The 17,935-nt window shown below is 47.5% G+C and overlaps 2 protein-coding genes across 4 annotated transcripts in view; both read left to right on the top strand.

Moving 5' to 3' along the window:
* The window catches only part of VARS2 (valyl-tRNA synthetase 2, mitochondrial), a 36,763-nt gene extending 34,324 nt beyond the window's left edge, over nucleotides 1–2,439 (top strand). For all 3 annotated transcript variants that reach the window (XM_083723325.1, XM_083723324.1, XM_083723326.1), the window contains 2 exons: nucleotides 429–578; nucleotides 1,947–2,439. In XM_083723325.1, the coding sequence (XP_083579451.1) occupies nucleotides 429–578; nucleotides 1,947–2,051 (255 nt within the window). In that variant the 3' untranslated portion in view covers nucleotides 2,052–2,439. The remainder of the gene's footprint in view (nucleotides 1–428; nucleotides 579–1,946) is intronic.
* A 2,068-nt stretch (nucleotides 2,440–4,507) lies between these two features.
* On the top strand, nucleotides 4,508–13,621 carry LOC310837680 (E3 ubiquitin-protein ligase TRIM39-like). Its single transcript, XM_083724649.1, has 6 exons — nucleotides 4,508–5,079; nucleotides 7,354–7,449; nucleotides 9,406–9,636; nucleotides 10,887–10,909; nucleotides 11,488–11,606; nucleotides 12,962–13,621. The coding sequence occupies exons 1-6, from the start codon at nucleotides 4,603–4,605 to the stop codon at nucleotides 13,468–13,470; spliced, it is 1,455 nt and encodes a 484-aa protein (XP_083580775.1). The 5' UTR covers nucleotides 4,508–4,602; the 3' UTR covers nucleotides 13,471–13,621.
* The last annotated feature ends 4,314 nt before the right edge of the window (nucleotides 13,622–17,935 follow it).

Raw genomic sequence — 17,935 nt, 5'->3', positions numbered from 1 at the left:
TACCTCTTCAAGAGGCTCCCAGCATCCTAAAGGGGGAAGGAAATGGAGAAAAAGCAGAATTGTAAGGGGTGCCCTTTCACAGTATCATAATTCACAACTCAAAATTCCTCCAGGAACTATGTGGTAGGGTGGGGAGTAATGTATGAACTGGGCTCTCGCTCAGAGTCGTCCGTGACTGGACCTAATGGTCAGGGGTCCCTTTACCTTTACTATTTCAGACACATGGTTCATATATTTAGATATGTGTGCATTTGTCAATATTTATTCTACATTTGAGACCTTAAAATTCTTGTAACAGTGATGACCAGGTGAAATGCATTGTGGGAGGATTATGGCCACCTTTCAGGGAGTAACTTCAAGGAGGTCTAGAAGGAGGTTCTTTTAAATGTATATCCTGCATTGAACCTGTGACGCTTCTCTCACCATAGGGATTGGTTGATCCCCAAAAGGAACTCCTCAAATTTGCATCTCGGCAAAAGAAACTGGAGCGGCAGCTGGCAGATCTCACCGTACGGGTTCAAGGGGCCAGATATCAGGAGCAGGTCTCCCCAAAAGCCAAACTGAATCACCAGCAAAAGGTATTAACTGCTATGGGAGGTGGCTATGGTTGCACACCACATTAAACAACAGGTAATGTTGTGGAGGTAAATTGTGGGACATGGGTGGCACTGTGGGTTAAACCACAGAGCCTAGGACTTGCCAATCAGAGGGTCGGCAGTTTGAATCCCTGCAACGGGGTGAGCTCCCGTTGCTCAGTCCCTGCTCCTGCCAACCTAGCAGTTCGAAAGCACCTCAAAGTGCAAGTAGATAAATAGGTACCGCTCCAGCAGGAAGGTAAACGGCGTTTCCATGCGCTGCTCTGGTTCGCCAGAAGCGGCTTCGCCATGCTGGCCACATGACCCAGAAGCTGTACGCCGGCTCCCGCGGCCAATAAAGCGAGACGAGCACTGCAACCCCAGAGTCGGTCACGACTGGACCTAATGGTCAGGGGTCCCTTTACCTAATGTTTAATTGTGCAACATGAGCAAGTGGCAATCTGGATTGTGTGGCTCAAAAGTTGCTTCTTTGCTCTGGATTGTAAGAAACTTTATTGCATTGTCTGAGCCCAAACTCGTGACTTTATTTTCGCCGAACGAAACTGCAAGTGGTACTATGGTTTGGTTGGAGAGAAACAAACCTTTTGAGTGTCACCAAAAAAAGAGCATATGGGTATTATTGAAATACTTCATTTTTGTTCTGGAAGACAATACTCCCCCCCCCCCTTTAATTTTAGGCTTTCGACAAAAAATATTCCTCATTATAATTTTCTTTTTATTTTAACATCTTTATTGAAAGTTCAAAAAGTACATAGTTAAACATGGCAAGATGTAAATAAAAGAGAGAAAAAGAGAAATAGAAACAGCACCCATGTAGAAGGGAAAGTAAAGGGGGGAGGGGAAAAACCCCAAAACTGTATACCTTACAATGTTGTTATTGTACTTCACCAGATCTTAACCTGGTGTAAGAATGGATTCCAAATATCATTGAGTTTGTCCATGGCAAGTCTGCATTTATATGCAAGTTGCTCATATGTTGCGAGTTTGTAGAAGTCTTCGATACAATCGTAGAAGGGAGCCACATTTTTATTTTTCCAATTCATCAGTATCAGTCTTTTTGCTGTGGAAAGGGTATGGAGTCTCCGTGCCCTCATTATAATTTTCTTCTGTTATAATAGTATATCTGTCCTGTGCTTTGCTATTCAACCATAGACTTTTTCTTAGAGCTGATGTCCATAGGATTATACTGCAAGTTTCAGCAAACAAAATAGCATAAATACATGTTTGTGACATCCTTTGGGTATGAACTTGTGGGGAAATAAGTCTGTATTAGTAACAGCCAAGGCCCTCCTTATTTCACTGGTAGCAGTGATGCTTCATCTGCGCGTTTAACCTTCTTTTTTGTCACAGATTTCCTTGCTGCATTCCGAGCTGGAGCAAATAGAACAGGCCAAGTCAGCCCTCCAGAAAATGCCTCTGAGGCAGGGATTGTCTCCTGAACCACCTGAGCAGTGAGGACTGGCAGAAATTAGCCTTACACAGCGTAGGTGGATTAACTACAAGACTGAGAAGATACGGAAGACTGGAAAAAGAAGTTGGAAGCTCTGTGCGGTTCTGAGACACCCAGTTCTGCGATAGGGCCTGTCTAGCGGCAGGGTGGAGGGTGGTGTTGGGTCGGCACACTGACTTGATTTTGAACACTTGGGGTCACCAGCTGGACTCCAGAAGCCTCCATGGGCTGACATGCTGCCTTCCCAAGTTTAGAGAAGGGATATTTTATCACCAATAATAATAATAATAATTTATTATTTGTACCCCGCTCATCTGGCTGGGTTTCCCCAGCCACTCTGGGTAGCTTCCACAAAAACCAAAAATACACTAAAATGTCGTATATTAAAAACTTCCCTGAACGGGGCTGCTTAAGATGTCTTCTGAATGTCAGGTAGTAGTTTATCTCTTTGACATCTGAGGGGAGGGTGTTCCGCAGGGCGGGCGCCACTACCGAGAAGGCCCTCTGCCTGGTTCCCTGTAGCTTTGCTTCTCGCAATGAGGGAACCGCCAGAAGGCCCTCAGAGCTGGACCTCAGCGTCCGGGCAGAACGATGGGGGTGGAGACGCTCCTTCAGGTATACTGGTATACAAGGTTCAATGCCAGCCTTTACTGCTGCAGAAGCTGTGGAACCGTTACGATATGCCCTTACCCAACCACCAAGGGCCAATCTTGTGTCACAGGATAACCACACACAGTATGCTTGATGGGTTCAGCTGTTCAAAACCTTCCCCGGGCAACTTGTTCTCGCTCTCCCATGGGATGCATTCACACAGAGGGAATAAATAAGTGAGCCAGGCTGCCCATGGAGGAAGCTGCAGCCACCCACAAGTAATTCACACAACAATGTTGCTGCGATTGTGGAAAAGACTTCGCCTGTGGCTATCTGTTTTTTACACTAAATTTATCCATGTGAATGCACTCCAGAGACTGTTGGCACACACCATTCAGAAAAGGATTTGAACGCCTGAGCTTGTTGTCCCATCAATTTTATTTCTTTTTTAAAGAAAGAAATTTGGTCTTTGTATTCAAACCAAAGGCTGTCTAAAATAATTTTCTTTCTTTTTCACTCCTTGCGATAATGCAGAGTTGGGACCGTATCCACCGGCAAGGTTAACTATGCATATTTAAGAGGCTTTCATGCCAAGATGAAGTGTAAAATAATGTTTGGAATTACATCTTCCTTTTAAGTCAATTCCGTTTAAGTCTTTCTTACCATTGCATTTTTGAACATGCAACGTGGATTTTGAACATGCAAAACATGTGCTTAACGCCCCCTGCAGGAGAGATTAAGGGCTGCAAATTGTGAAAGAGGTGTACGGGGAAAGAGACCGGCCGGAACCCTTCCCTCCCCCCCCAACAGAGATGTCCCTCTCAAAGACCCCTAAATGTTCAAGATGCAATCTAGGTGATTAGGCTCATGGGCAGCTCACTACTTAACAAGATCTAGCGGGAGGCCAGGCTTGAAGTTTGAAAGAGTTGCTCTAGCAAACGGCTGGAGTGAAGTATAGGTTTACACAGACCTGCAGCCCAGGTGGGTGTCTCTTGGTCCATCACCTCCAGGTGCAAACTGCTTGAGGTTGATTCCAAACACCTGTTGTAGCATGAGAACAAAGGAACCAACTCAATTATTCTGTGAGCAGAATCATTGAAATTAATGGACCTAAGTTAATCATGTCCATTACAGTGGTACCTCGGGTTAAGTACTTAATTCATTCCGGAGGTCCATACTTAACCTGAAACTGTTCTTAACCTGAAGCACTAATTTAGCTAATGGGGCCTCCTGCTGCCACACCGCCACCGCACAATTTCTGTTCTCATCCTGAAGCAAAGTTCTTAACCTGAGGCACTATTTCTGGGTTAGCGGAGTCTGTAACCTGAAGCGTATGTAACCTGAGGTACCACTGTATTGCTGTTTTAAGTTGTCCATTACTTTGGGGTAGCTCCACACTCTATAGCACACACACATTTGAAGCCCATAACCACCCCCCAAAAAAATCCTGGGAATTGTAGTTTAAGGGTACCAGGAATAGGAACTCTTCGAGGGGAAAATGGCAGTTCCTGGGATTCTCTGTGCATCAAATCTGCTTCTTGTGGATCTGCCCCTTACTCCAGGCGTGGGGGGAAACCTTTGGCCTGCCAGGTGTTGTTGAACTACAACTCCCAACAGCCCCAGCAAGCATGGGCCAAGCCGTGGGATGATGGGAACTGTAGTTCAGCGACTTCTGCGAGCCAAAAGTTTCCCCGTGCCTGCTTTACTTTATGTACACCCCTTGGAGATAATTTCTCATGCAGTAAGCGGTGTAGAAATAGCCACGTATTTAGCGTCCACGCGGCCCCCCTCCCCACTTTCCAGAGTTTCCTTTTGTCGTGCACAGAGTTTCCTTTTTGGCTTTCTCCCCGCCTACGTTCGGTTTTGGGTGGTGGCTGTTTATTTTTGCACGCCTGAGCAAGAAAGAGGCAGGCGGTGCCAGCCGGGGCCGTTGCAAAAAAAGCGCTGCTTCTCCCTCCTTCCTCCATGGCCGCCACCGCCGCCGCCCGCGCCCTGCAGGAAGAGCTCTTCTGCCCGATCTGCCTGGATTACTTCGGCGACCCGGTGATCCTGAACTGCGAGCACAACTTCTGCCGCGCCTGCATCACCGCCTACTGGAGCGGCCTGGGCGGCAGCTGCTTCCCCTGCCCGCAGTGCAGGAAGAGGTCCCGCTCCGGGAAGCTCCGGCCCAACGCGCAGCTGGGCAAAGTGGCCGAGAGGGCCAAGGAGCTGGCCTCGCTCGCCGAGCTCCCCGGCGCCTCTCCGGGCGCGCTTTCCCCGCCGCCGGCCGGCAGCAGCAGCAGCAGCAGCTCAGGATCGGCGCCGGTGTGCCGGCAGCACCAGGAGCCGCTGAAGTTGTTCTGCCGGGCGGACGAGGCTCTCATCTGCGTGGTCTGCGACAGATCCAAGGAGCACCGATCTCACGCGGTGGTCCCCGCGGACGAGGCAGCCGAAGAGTACAAGGTAAAGGCAGCGGGAGCAGCGGCGCCTTCCCACGAAGTTCCCGTCGGAAGGAATGACGCCCACCCACCCCCGTTCATTGCCTTCAGTAGGGCTACTCGTGAGTAAGGCGAGCTTTGCACGCAGCCCAGAATAGTGGGAAGGATCGTAGCTTGGGGTGCGTTTGCTCCAGTGATCTCTGTTCACGAGATACTTGCATTAAAAACAAAACATTATTTTTGCTTTTGATGGGGGGGGGGCGAGGTGAGAGATTTGGGGGTGCATTTTGCACGCAAAGGATTTCTTAGGAATTGCAGCACCCCTCCTTATTGCTTTATTTATTTATTTATTGAAACAATAAAAGAAACACACACACACAGCCACACACACACAAACGACATATATGCAGTGTGTAGGTAATGCATTGCTGTCAACGTTTTCCTTTTTTTTTTAACGGAAATTCCCTTATTCCGAATAGGATTCCTCACAAGAAAAGGGAAAAGTTGACAGCTATGAGCTAAAGTTACATCATATTCTATCCTAAGACTTCACACGTATCAGCTTTGCGTAGATATATATACCATTCCATATAATTTATAGTGTCCATATAAAGATTTGTTAATTGTATGAAAAACCATGAATCCACAAAATGCCAGCAGTCCAAGATCGTATTCATAAATATCCTTCCCTGTTTCTAGAGCAGCTTTTCGGGAATCTTCAGCCCCGTGAATGTTCCTGAACTACAACTCCCATCGCACCTGCTCATTGGCTATGCTGGTTGGGACTGATGGGAGTTGGCAGCCGACAATAAATGGAAGGCCACAAGTTCCCTGCCTGTACTGTTATGTGCACTTGAATATAAATATGCAGAACTATAGTTCACTGCCTACTTCCTTTCCATCACCCAACACACTGCCTATTCTGATCCTACGCCAGAACAGAACGCATGCTAAAAGCAAGCTAAAATCTAGCCATTCATCTGTTTGGTGGGAGGAAGAGCAGAGTCCAGCTCTCATCTCGCCCCTTTAAACACCAAAGTTTTCTAGGTTTTTTTTTTTAAAAAAAAGATCTCTGCATGCACAGTAACTGCAGCGAAATCAGACTCATTGAGGATCTGTTTGCACACCCAAACAGGGGAACATGTTCTGCAAAAACTACTGTACAGTGGTACCTCGGGTTAAGTACTTAATTTGTTCCGGAGGTCCGTACTTAACCTGAAACTGTTCTTAACCTGATGCACCACTTTAGCTCATGGGGCCTCCTGCTGCTCCGCCGGAGCATGATTTCTGTTCTCAACCTGAAGCAAAGTTCTTAACCTGAAGCACTATTCCTGGGTTAGCGGAGTCTGTAACCTGAAGCGTCTGTGACCTGAAGCGTATGTAACCCGAGGTACCACTGTACTTCTGCAAGTAGTAAGAGCTTGGTGTGCAGCAGATGTTAATGGATTCCTGTCCCCTTCAGCACCAGCTAATACGGCCAGTGATCAGGGAGGATAGGAGGTGTAATCCAGCAACATCTTGTGGGCTGTGAGTTCCCCCACCCCTGGCCTAGCTGCAGTGGGGCACGCAAGTATTCCTGGCTTTTTCCTGCTGACATCCAAGCAATGGGCTCCTCCCAGCACAAGCTGTACTCGAGCTTCGCATTTTGCTTTTATTTTCAGTTAGCTTCCCCGCTCCCAGTTATTTAATTTGACATCATTTCCATATTTCTTTATTTCATAACTTGAGGCATTAAAAAAACCCATGTGATGCACGCAACCATGCATTTTAAACCCTGTGCAGGAAAGAAGTTTCTCAGGGGTGGTTTTGTAGTAGGGAAATGGCTGGTGGGGAAAAGAGTTAAAGCATTTATTTTCCCCTCCACCTGCTTCTTCCACTCTCAGCCTCTGCCCCCTCCAGTGGATTTTTCAAGTTAAAACAGGCTGTTTGGCTACTGTTTGCATATGGAATGCACTTTGGCTCTTAGAAACTTGCCTACGACCTGCAGTCACAGGGCATTTTGAGATGGAAGGCTTTGTGAGGGTTCACATTTTGGGAGCCTCGCCATTGTCTGAAATGGGTTTTCAGGATCCTCCTACCAGGCGCTTGCAGGAACCTAGAACTAGAACCTCACAGGAAGGAGTGCACACCTTGTAAGGAGGCTTGAGGTCCTACACCTCTCAGGAGTCTTTGGGCATCCTAGAACTGCCTATGATCTGCTTGCCTTGCTCATGCCTGTGGAGGGAGGAGAACGATGCAGAAACCCAGAACTGCCCACTCCCTAAGCCTTGAACACCCATCTGCTCTTTGCTTTTGGCAGGCCCAGTTTCAGCACCACCTGGCCTGGTTGAAAAGCGAGAGGGACAGCAGGGAGGTCCTTGCAGTGAACCAAGGGAAGAGGCTGGAGATGCTGCTGGTAAGTTCGCCTTCTTAGGCAAAGCTGTCTTTAATATTAATATTAATATTATATTACCCCGCCCATCTGGCTGGGTTTCCCCAGCCACTCTGGGTGGCTCTCAACAGAGAGCCAGTGTGGTGTGGTGGTTAAGAGCGATAGACTCGTAATCTGGGGAACCGGGTTCGCGTCTCCCCTCCTCCACATGCAGCTGGCACCTTGGGCCAGTCACACTTCCTTGAAGTCTCTCAGCCCCACTCACCTCACAGAGTGTTTGTTGTGGAGGAGGAAGGGAAAGGAGAATGTTAGCCACTTTGAGACTCCTTCAGGTAGTGATAAAGCGGGATATCAAATCCAAATCCAATATTAAAAACACAATAATTCATCAAATATTAAAAGCTTCCCTAAACAGGGCTGCCTTCAGATGTCGTCTAAAAGTCAGATAGTTGTTTATTTCTTTGGCATCTGGTGGGAGGGCGTTCCACAGGGCGGGTGCCACTACTGAGAAGGCCCTCTGCCTGGTTCCCTGTAACTTGGCTTCTCGCGTGAGGGAACCTCCAGAAGGCCCTCAGAGCGGAACCTCACTGTCTGGGCAGAACAATGGGAGTGGAGATGCTCCTTGAGGTATATTTGGGGCTTGAGTGACATCACTTAGAAAAGAGGCACATTTTGTGTCAGAATGTGTATGTCCATCCGGCAAACGCTGTCAAACCAGCTGGGGCGACAAATAGCAACAGCAGCTCTTGAAGCAATGGTGCCATAGATCAAAATGTGTAACTCTGGGTGGCACACCTAGCAATTAAGAGGCAAATGCCAGTCTAGGCTACACAAATGGAGAGCAGTTGTGCTGCTGAATCGATAGCACACAGTAACCCCAATCCGTACCTTGTAGGGGACGGTTTCCCAAACTTGGGTCTCTGGCGGCTTTTGGACTACAGGTCCCATCATCCCTGACCACTGGTTCTGCCAGCTAGGGATGATGGGAGTTGTAGTCCGAAAACAGCCAGAGACCCAAGTTTGGGAAACACTGTTGTTGGGGAAGTCGAGACAAAAAGCAGGGTTGCTGCATTTCAGACCGGGGTAGGATATAGAGTATAGTCCTCAGCCCAAACCTTAGATCAGGCATAGGCAAACTCGGCCCTCCAGATGTTTTGGGACTACAATTCCCATCATCTTTGACCACTGGTCCTGTTAGCTAGGGATCATGGGAGTTGTAGTCCCAAAACATCTGGAGGTCCGAATTTGCCTATGCCTGCCTTAAAGTAAAGGGACCACTGACCATTAGGTCCAGTCGTGACTGACTCTGGGGTTGCGGTGCTCATCTCGCTTTATTGGCCAAGGGAGCCGGCGTACAGCTTCCGGGTCATCTGGCCAGCATGACTAAGCCACTTCTGGTGAACCAGAGCAGGGCATGGAAATGCCGTTTACCTTCTTTACCTTCCCGCCGGAGCGGTACCTATTTATCTACTTGCACTTTGATGTGCTTTCGGACTGCTAGGTTGGCAGGAGCAGGGATAGAGCGACGGGAGTTCACCCCGTTGCGGGGATTTGAACCACCGACCTTCTGATCGGCAAGCCCTAGGCTCTGTGGTTTAACCCACAGCGCCACCCATGTCCCTTAGATGTAAGCAAAACCCCAAGCATAAGACCCAAACTAGACATGGTGGCAAATGCATGGTGTAAGGTTGTTAGCTGACACCCGGAATCTTTCGTATGCAAGTCGGATACTTTACCACTGAGCCACAATCCTCACAACGGCTGAGCAGTTGCTTGTGGGAAGCCCAGCAAGTAGGATTCAAGCAAAAGGGCGCCCTCCCCTCCTGTATTTTCCAGTGACTGGTATCCAGGAGCATTGCTGAACTTACTCGACTCTGATACTCTGGTTTTGCTGCAGCAAGCAAGGAGAAAAGGTGCTTTTCGATGTTACCTGTCCTTACCCTTTTGGAGTGGCACTGTTTCCCGTTCCTTCCTCCGCAGGGTCGTGCGGAAGCCGAGAGGCAGAGAACTGCCCACGTGTTCCAGCAGTTAAGGAAGACCCTGCAGGACAGGGAGAGCCATGCCCTACAGGGGCTTTCGGAAGTGGCCAGCGAGCTGAAGAGAAGGCAGCGGGAGAATGAGAGCAAGATCCTGCAGGGGGCGCCGCTTCTACGAGGACTGATAGTTGAGCTGGAGCAAATTTGTCAGCGGCCAGATGCTGAGCTCCTCAAGGTACAAGCAGCGGCTGGTGGTTCAGCGTCTTTTGTGCGGGGAGTGGGGTTGAAGACACATTGCTATTTTTGCTGCAGGGTTCCTCTCTCCAGCGTCTTGGAGCTGGCCGTCAGCATGAAAGGGAGAGTTTTTAAGCCACTGCATGCTCCAAAGCCAAGCACTTTGGGAACAATGAAAACAGAAGGTGCTTCTGTTTCGAGAGAATGGTGTGCAAGATCTGTTAATGTACAATGAAACTTCCTGGAGAACACAACTATAAGTTATTTTTATTTTTACTTTTTTTAAAACAATAATTTTTATTTGGTTTTACATATTTAAGTTTATAATCATACCACAACACACCCAAAATGACAAGATTCCCTCGAATCTCTGGAGTTCCCACTTTCCCCTCCATGGGTTCTGTTGTTAAACCTTTTCTACTGCATCTTTTCAATAGTTCATATTTTTTATTTCCATTATCTCCATAGTACTTGCTACATTACGAGTGTTATTGAAATCCTGCTAATGTTTTCATCTGTTTACAGTGGTCTCCAAGATAAATTATAAATTTCCCCCCATCCTTAAAGTTCTAGTTTTCTTGGTTCCTGAGCTTTCCGGTCAGTTTTGCCATTTTGGCATAGTCCAACAACTTGATTTGCCATTTTTCTCTGGTAGGGACTTTATCTTCTTTCAATCTCTGGGCTAACAACATCCGTGCAGCTGTCTTCGCATACATAAAAAGTCTTTTCGGCGCCCTTGGAATTCCAGCACCCACAATTCCTAATAGAAAAGCCTCTGGTTTGTTTTTTATAAAAAAGTTATTTTAAACATTTTTTTTCAGTTCAATGTATATCATTTCCCAGAATACTTTTGTTACCTTACATGTCCACCACATATGATAGGAGGTGCCTTCTTTTTCTTTACATTTCCAACAGACATTTGTACCTGTCTTACACATTTTTGCTAACTTACTAGGAGCACAGTATAAGACTTGCTTCGGTGCAGCAGCAGCCTCTAAACTCCCTGCAAACAGGTTGGAAAGAAGGCTTGGTAAATAGGTCGTCTGGAAGCACTCAAAAGCAATAGAATACAAATATACAAATTTAATAAGCCGCCTTGCCACAAAATTAGACTTCAGCGAGAGCCCAGGTCATACTTCACACCCCACCCTACCACATAGTTCCTGGAGGAATTTTGAGTTGTGAATTATGATACTGTGAAAGGGCACCCCTTACAATTCTGCTTTCTCTCCATTTCTTTCCCTCCGTTAGGATGCTGGGAGCCTCTTGAAGAGGTAAGCAACTGTGGTTGTAAGTGTGATTCATTCTGTCAACAACCAGCCTGAGAGGCATGTATCCACCTTCAGTCATACTCCAAGCAGACATGTTGAAATTAATAGATGCTGTTAATTTAAAGGTAAAGGGACCCTTGACTATTAAGTCCACTCGTGGCTGACTCTGGGGCTGCGGCACTCATCTTGCTTTATTGGCCAAGGGAGCCGGCTTACAGCTTCCAGGTCATGTGGCCAGCATGACTAAGTCACTTCTGGCAAACCAGAGCAGCGCACAGAAATGCCGTTTACCTTCCCGCCAGAGCCGTACCTATTTATCTACTTGCACTTTGACGTGCTTTCGAACTGCTAGGTTGGCAGGAGCAGAGACCGAGCAACGGGAGCTCACCCCGTCGCAGGGATTCGAACCACCGACCTTCTGATTGGCAAGTCCTGGGCTCCGTGGTTTAACCCACAGTGCCACCCGCATCATCGCTTCAATTTCAGTGCACCTGCTCTGTAGTTGAATACAGCCCAGAGTTTCTGCCAAACAGGATTATGTGCCTAGAAGCCACCTGATTTTTCTCTCTCTTTCGCGGTAGGTGCAAAAACTGGAACTTTCCAAAATGGTCGCCGGTGTCCACCATGGAATTGGAAGAGAGAATTTCCCATCTCTCTCGGAAGAAGAGTGCCCTGTGGGAGCATATGAACGAGATGAGAGGTTAGTACTTCGCACTAACTTCTTTGCGCAACAACACGCAGGGGCACTGTGGAACTCGCTGCCACAAGAGGCAGTGAAGGCCACAACTTGGCTGGTTTAAAAAACCCAAAACATTAGTCATTCATGGAACATCAGTGGCTATCAATTGGAACTAGCCACAATGGCTGCATCCTACCCTTGGCTCTTTCTATGTTAATAGTAGCATTGATAATGTTAGTTATATCCTAGACATGGTACTTCCAAGATGGAATGGGAGGAAGGTCTCCTCCCCCCCCCCTTTTTCTTTTACAATGGACATTGAATAAGTTCAGGTAGAGTTGGGTTTTTAGTGTAGAGTGGTCAGGAGAACGGGTATAGAGACAAAAGCATGCCAGGGATTACTATAACACTTCCATTATACAAAAATCCACTTATACAAACATGAGGAATTAGTACCCCAAGCCTTGCTATACACACCGCAGATTCAGATATCAAAACAGTTGGACCTGCATGTAGCACAGTAAACAAATAACCGGCCTTGAGCAAGCCTTAATTTTTTGTTTTGCTGATTTGCGGCAGCAACCATGAAACCGTGGTAGAAAGGGGAGGAGGTAGATTGGACAAGTAAGATCATTTCCCCCTTCCTTGTTTGCCTTTTGCAAGGTTTCAGAGGATTTCCCCTGTTTTTGTTTTTCGATTCGGGGTCAAAACTCCATGGCTGGGAATGCATTAGAAATTTCCACGTAGGAATCCAGGGAAATTGTTGACTTGTTAAGCAAATGTTTGCCTTTAGAAGCAATTTCCTGAGAATGCAATGTGTTCGGATAGCGAGACTTGTATTTATATGCAGTGCTTTTTTTTCTAGAAAAAGAGGCGCAGGAACTCTCACGTTTTTGGGATGAAATAAATAAAAAAAATAAAAAAAATTGTCCAGTGGCACCTTAGTGACCAACTAAGTTTGTTCTGGGTATAAGCTTTCGTGTGCATGCACACTTCTTCAGATACACTGAAAGAAGTCACCAGACCCTTATATATAGTGGGAGGGTGGGGTGGGGAGGACAACCCTAAGTTGTTGAGCTTTTAGGGGCGCTACAGCCACTTTTAGGGGTGCCTCCGATGAGTTCCAGCTGAAAAACAGCCCTATTTGGATGTAAAAAAATAAATGCCTCCAGTAACCTCCTTCCAATGGAAACCAAACATAGTAAGCTCTGCACTGCTGAAACGTCTCATCACTCAGGGAATTCGAGCGAGCGCAATAATACTAAGCTGGGCAGCCAGTTTCTCCTTTTATTAATAATCTAGAGTGAATATCTTATCTGTGCAGGAGCTTAATATGTGATGTAGATAGAGGCACACATTCCTCTGTGTTATTACAGAGATCATCACCTTGGATCCCGATTCAGCTCATCCCAACCTGGCGATTTCAGCTGACCGGAGGACCGTGAGCCGCAGGGATGGATTCCCACCTTACCTCGACACTTCTAGAAGATTCCACCCCTCCTTCTGTGTGCTGGGCTCTGAGGGCTTCTTGAGCGGCCGCCACCACTGGCTGGTAGATGTGAAAGGCCGCTGCGGTTGGGCCCTTGGTGTAGCTCAGGAATCTGTGGAAAGGAAGAGGCCTGTGGTACTTCAACCAGAACATGGGGTTTGGGCTGTGGAGTTGGGGCCCTACCAGCTCCTTCCTACAACGCCAGCAAATGTGGCAAAGCCAGTGACTCCGACCCGTAGGATTCTCGTTAGCTTGGACTATGAGGCAGGGCGGGTGATGTTCTCCGACCCTTGTAGCTCAGAAACACTCTTCACCTTGAGGGGCTCCTTCACAGAGAAGCTTTACCCTTTCTTTTGGCTGTGGTCCCCTGAGGCCTCTCTCACACTGTGTCCCTGAGGCAAAGTTGAGGGGTGGAAAGGGAGAAGCTTTCGCTTGATCACAGTCTTCTGCGCTGGGGCGATGTGGGGAAAAAGAAAGAACAACTTGTACTGGTTCATCCACCAAACTATTTTTGTTAACTCCCAATACACAAGGTCATTCAAACTGATTCCGGGTCTGTGAGTCCTGTTGGAGCTAAGTAGAACTCAGAATCTGCCATAGTCTGTATCGGGTTGGCAAAGGATGATGGGAGTTGAAGTCCAACAGCGGGTGGTGGGCCACACCATCCCTTGATCTATAGGCAATCGTGCATTACTAAACCCGTGTTTGCCGATGAGGCAGAGTGCCCTGGATAGAGTGCTGCACATAAGCTGGGGAGGTTTAGGTTCCATTCAGCACATGTGTACTGCGTCCCTTCAAAAAGTATCACTTTATCTCTGCCGAATCTACCTCACAGGGTTGAATAAAGGGAAAATAAAGATGCAGACTGCCTTGAGCTCTTGAGGTCAGGCATGATGGGAGTTGTACTCCAGTAACTCTGGGAGGGCACTTGCTTCAGAAGATGGATGGGATCGAAATGTAGTCATAAATGAGAAGGCCCAGCGGGAGAGGGAGGGGCCTCCATCCTGTACTTCCTAGTTTTCTCCTGCAAATACTCCTTAATGGTGTTTCCCCCCCTCAGCTGTGCAAAAAGTAATTAAATATAGTGGAGATGAGGGTTAAGCATTCCTTATCAAAGGCAATTTTCCCCAACAAGTGGGACTTTGGAGTCAAATGTTTTGGCATATAAAGGAAACCACAAGTCTGGGGGTGCTGTTGGCTTCATAACGTCTAGCTCCATGCCTGGGCCAATATAACTTGAGTCTGGTGCCTTATTACATATTGCCCAGTCTCAAATCTTCCATTCTTGGGCAAGGTGATTGAGTGGTTGCCGAACAACTCCAGGCACGCCTGGAAGAAGCGGACCATTTGGATCCCTTCCAGTTGGGATTCAGGCCTCATCATGGGACTGAAACTGCCTTGGTTGCTCTGGTTGATGATCTCCGGTGAGCTAGGGACAAAGGTGAGAGCTGTTTCCTAGTTCTGCTGGATCTCTCAGCGGCTTTTGACACCATCGACCATAACATCCTTCTGGACCGTCTAGAGGGGCTGGGGGCACTGTTATACAGTGGTTCTGCTCCTTCCTCCTGGGCCATGTTCAGAAAGTGGTGGTGGGGAATGAGTGTTCAGACCCCTGGGCTCTCACTTGTGGGGTGCCTCAGGGTTCTGTCCTTTCCCCCATGCTTTTCAACTTCTACATGCAGCCGCTGGGAGAGATCAGCAAAGGGTTTGGTTTGAAGATGGCAATCATATTACATCAGGTTAAACATACCCAACTTGCTCAACCGTTCCTCTTAAGGCTTGATTTCCAGACCCTTTATTATTGTGGTCGTCGTCCTCTGCATTCGTTTCTACCCCTCCCAGAGCTACAATTCCCAGTGTTCGTTTGTTTTTTAGTTAATTTATATATCACCCTTCGTCAGAGGACAACAGGGTCATTCACAATGTGAAAACACCCCAGTTTCCTGTGAAGAAGGATTGATTGTTTTAACCACTCTGGGGATTGTATCTTTGGGAGGGGAATAGGAGTCTCCCCACAACTATGAAACTGCAGCTCCCAGAATTATTCACATAACTATTCACATCCGAAGGCAGCCCTGTCTAGGGCAGCTTTATAATGTGTAATATTTTATTATGTTTTTTGCATACAGTGGTACCTTGGGTTACAAACACTTCGGGTTATGGACTCTGCTAGGCCGGAAGTAGTACTTCAGGTTAAGAACTTTACCTCAGGATCAGAACAGAAATTGCGCGGTGGCAGCAGGAGGCCCCATTAGTTAAAGTGGTACCTCAGGTTAAGAACAGTTTCAGGTTAAGAATGGACCTCCAGAATGAATTAAGTTCGTAACCAGAGGTACCACTTTATGTTGAAAGCCACACAGAGTGGGTGGCGCAACCCAGTCAGATGGGTGGGGTACAAATAATAAAAGTATTGTTATTATTATTGGTACCATTGCCCTTTAAATGTGAGGTGTGAATGTGGCCTAAATTCCTGAGTGCTGTGAGTTCTTCATTAAGCCTTTCTGGGCAGCACTTGGTTGGCCTGACTGAATTACTGACAACCCTGCCTCCTGTAGAGGTGGAGTGGGGCCTGCTTAAAGGGACAGTCACAATAAAAACTATTCTCTTCAGAGTCAGTAATCAGGAGGATGCGGCATTGCCCTGAAGAGAGATTCTGAATCCCATAAGGTCAAAGGCACTGTTTCTTCATTGTTGCCTTACACGCACCCAACCCAGTCTCAATTCTTTTATTTGTCATCTTGCGTTGGCCTCCCACTGCAAGGGGATGTGTTGACTTATGAATCAAACGCAGTGATGGCAATGACTCATGCGCAGCTTCTGTGAGCAGCAAATGCTCCCAAATAGGCAGTTAGTGGCACAGGAGATGGGTTTCCATGCTCACTGATTGTCCATTATAGGCCAGGTAATGGCTTTTCAGAGCTTGCACCTAAAGAAGCGTGCTTTGGAGGTTGCTTGCTGCAGTTCAGGACACGGCGCCTGTGACTCTAATAACTGTGTAGTCAAGAGAAGGAATGGATCCTGCAACAAAATGTTGCAGCAGCGTGGCATGCTCCCCTGTTAAGGATTCCAGTTGCTCTGTGCCTCTGAATAGCAGTTGGTGGGGGAAGGACAGCAAGGGACATGCCATTGTGCTCAAGTCCTGTCCACCAACCTACAGACCCTGGACAGTTAAGTCCAGTCAAAGGCGACTATGGGGTTGCGGCGCTCTTCTCGCTTTCAGGCCAAGGGAGCCGGTGTTTGTCCACAGACAGCTTTCCGGGACATGTGGCCAGCATGACTAAACCGCTTCTGGCGCAACAGGACACCGTGATGGAAACCAGAGCATACGGAAACACCGTTTACCTTCCTGCCGCAGCAGTACCTATTTATCTACTTGCACTGGCGTGCTTTCGAACTGCTAGGTTGGCAGGAGCTGGGACAGAGCAATGGGAGCTCACCCCGTCGAGGGGATTTGAACTGCCGAATTTCCTATCTGCAAGCCCAAGAGGCTCAGTGGTTTAGAGTCTACAGCGCCCCTGCGCCACTTTGCAAGACTGCTTGACTAGACAAGCCTTTGGTTTAATCCAGCAGGGATCTTCTTGCTTTCTTAGTCCCCATTACTAATATTTTTCACCCCAGGAGTCAGTCAGTCTCTCATAGCCACTGAACGCATGCCTTCATTGGGTTCCATACGATTCTTCCACCAAAGAGGCCGCCTGTATTTTTCAAACCATGTGATTACCTCAACTTTTCTCATATTCTGCATGGGTTGGTGCCTTTTGGCAATGACGCTCAGAGCCCGGAAATAAGAAAAAGGAAGTTTCTGACGAATGTAGCTTCTCCCATCTTAGTGCTCCCATGGGAGAAGTCGCTACTCCAGATCTGCCTTTGATGTGTTAAAAGATGTCTTTGAAGAGCATTTGGAAATTTTACAAGCTGTATCAAAAATAATGTGAGATCTGATACCACTATCTTGAAAGTTGTAATAGGTTGATTTAGAACTTCATTATGAGATCTGAATGGGAATGCCCTCATGCTACAAAACTAACTACAAAAACAATTATTCAGGGAGAATGCTAGCAGGAATGTGGGGCTTTTTTTGCACTTTCTGCCACATGTACAACTATCTCCTTGTTGGACAGAAGCCCTAGGTGTGTCCAAGATGCAGTGAGTTCTTTCCCCTGAGGCCAAGGTGACAGACATGCTGAAACTAAGAGCGGCTGTGGGGTGAGGCCTTCAGGGACGTTATAGCTGTGTCCCTTTCCCACAAGGATCGCTCTCTTGCTGCTGGGGAGAATGAAGGTGTTGGCAGAAGAATATCACTCTGAGGAAGAGGGAAACATTCACTTAGAAGAGGCCAATACCTTGCCAGAAGAACAGCTATCCTCTGGTGTCAAGGATGCTCTCAGGCATAGGTCAGCAATAAAACAACACAGTGCCCGATGTCAGTGAAGTTCACCCTTCATTCAAAGAAACAAAACTGCTCAGGCCTAGTGATCACAGCAACTCTTCCCAGTAGGTCTTGCCCCAATGAGGCAGTTGTGAGGACTGAAGGTCCCTACCTTCGCATTGCTCTCTAAGGCTCCTCTTTCCAAGTAGAGGAGACACTGACTCTGAGACTCTGATGCCTTGTCTGTCTCTGTTGCACCCTCTTCATTTCTCTGCATGTTCTGAAAAACCACGGAAGAGTGGAGCTGGTTGCAGCATGAGGTGGAGACACTGCTTCTTCAGCAGCCCGATCTCTGCCTCTTGATCCCTGCTCTGATTCTGCCTCTCATTCTAGACTGCTCTCTGGCACAGCCTCTTCCTGCTCACTAAACCCTGTTGCCTTTTCAGCTTCCGACATCACCACCTCCTCCCAGTCTGCTCCCTCTTCTCCCTC

Source organism: Podarcis gaigeae (assembly GCF_964106915.1).
Source record: "Podarcis gaigeae genome assembly, chromosome: 2".
NCBI lineage: Eukaryota > Metazoa > Chordata > Lepidosauria > Squamata > Lacertidae > Podarcis > Podarcis gaigeae.
The sequence above is the reverse complement of the archived record's forward strand: the minus strand, read 5'-3'. Positions and strand labels throughout refer to the sequence as shown.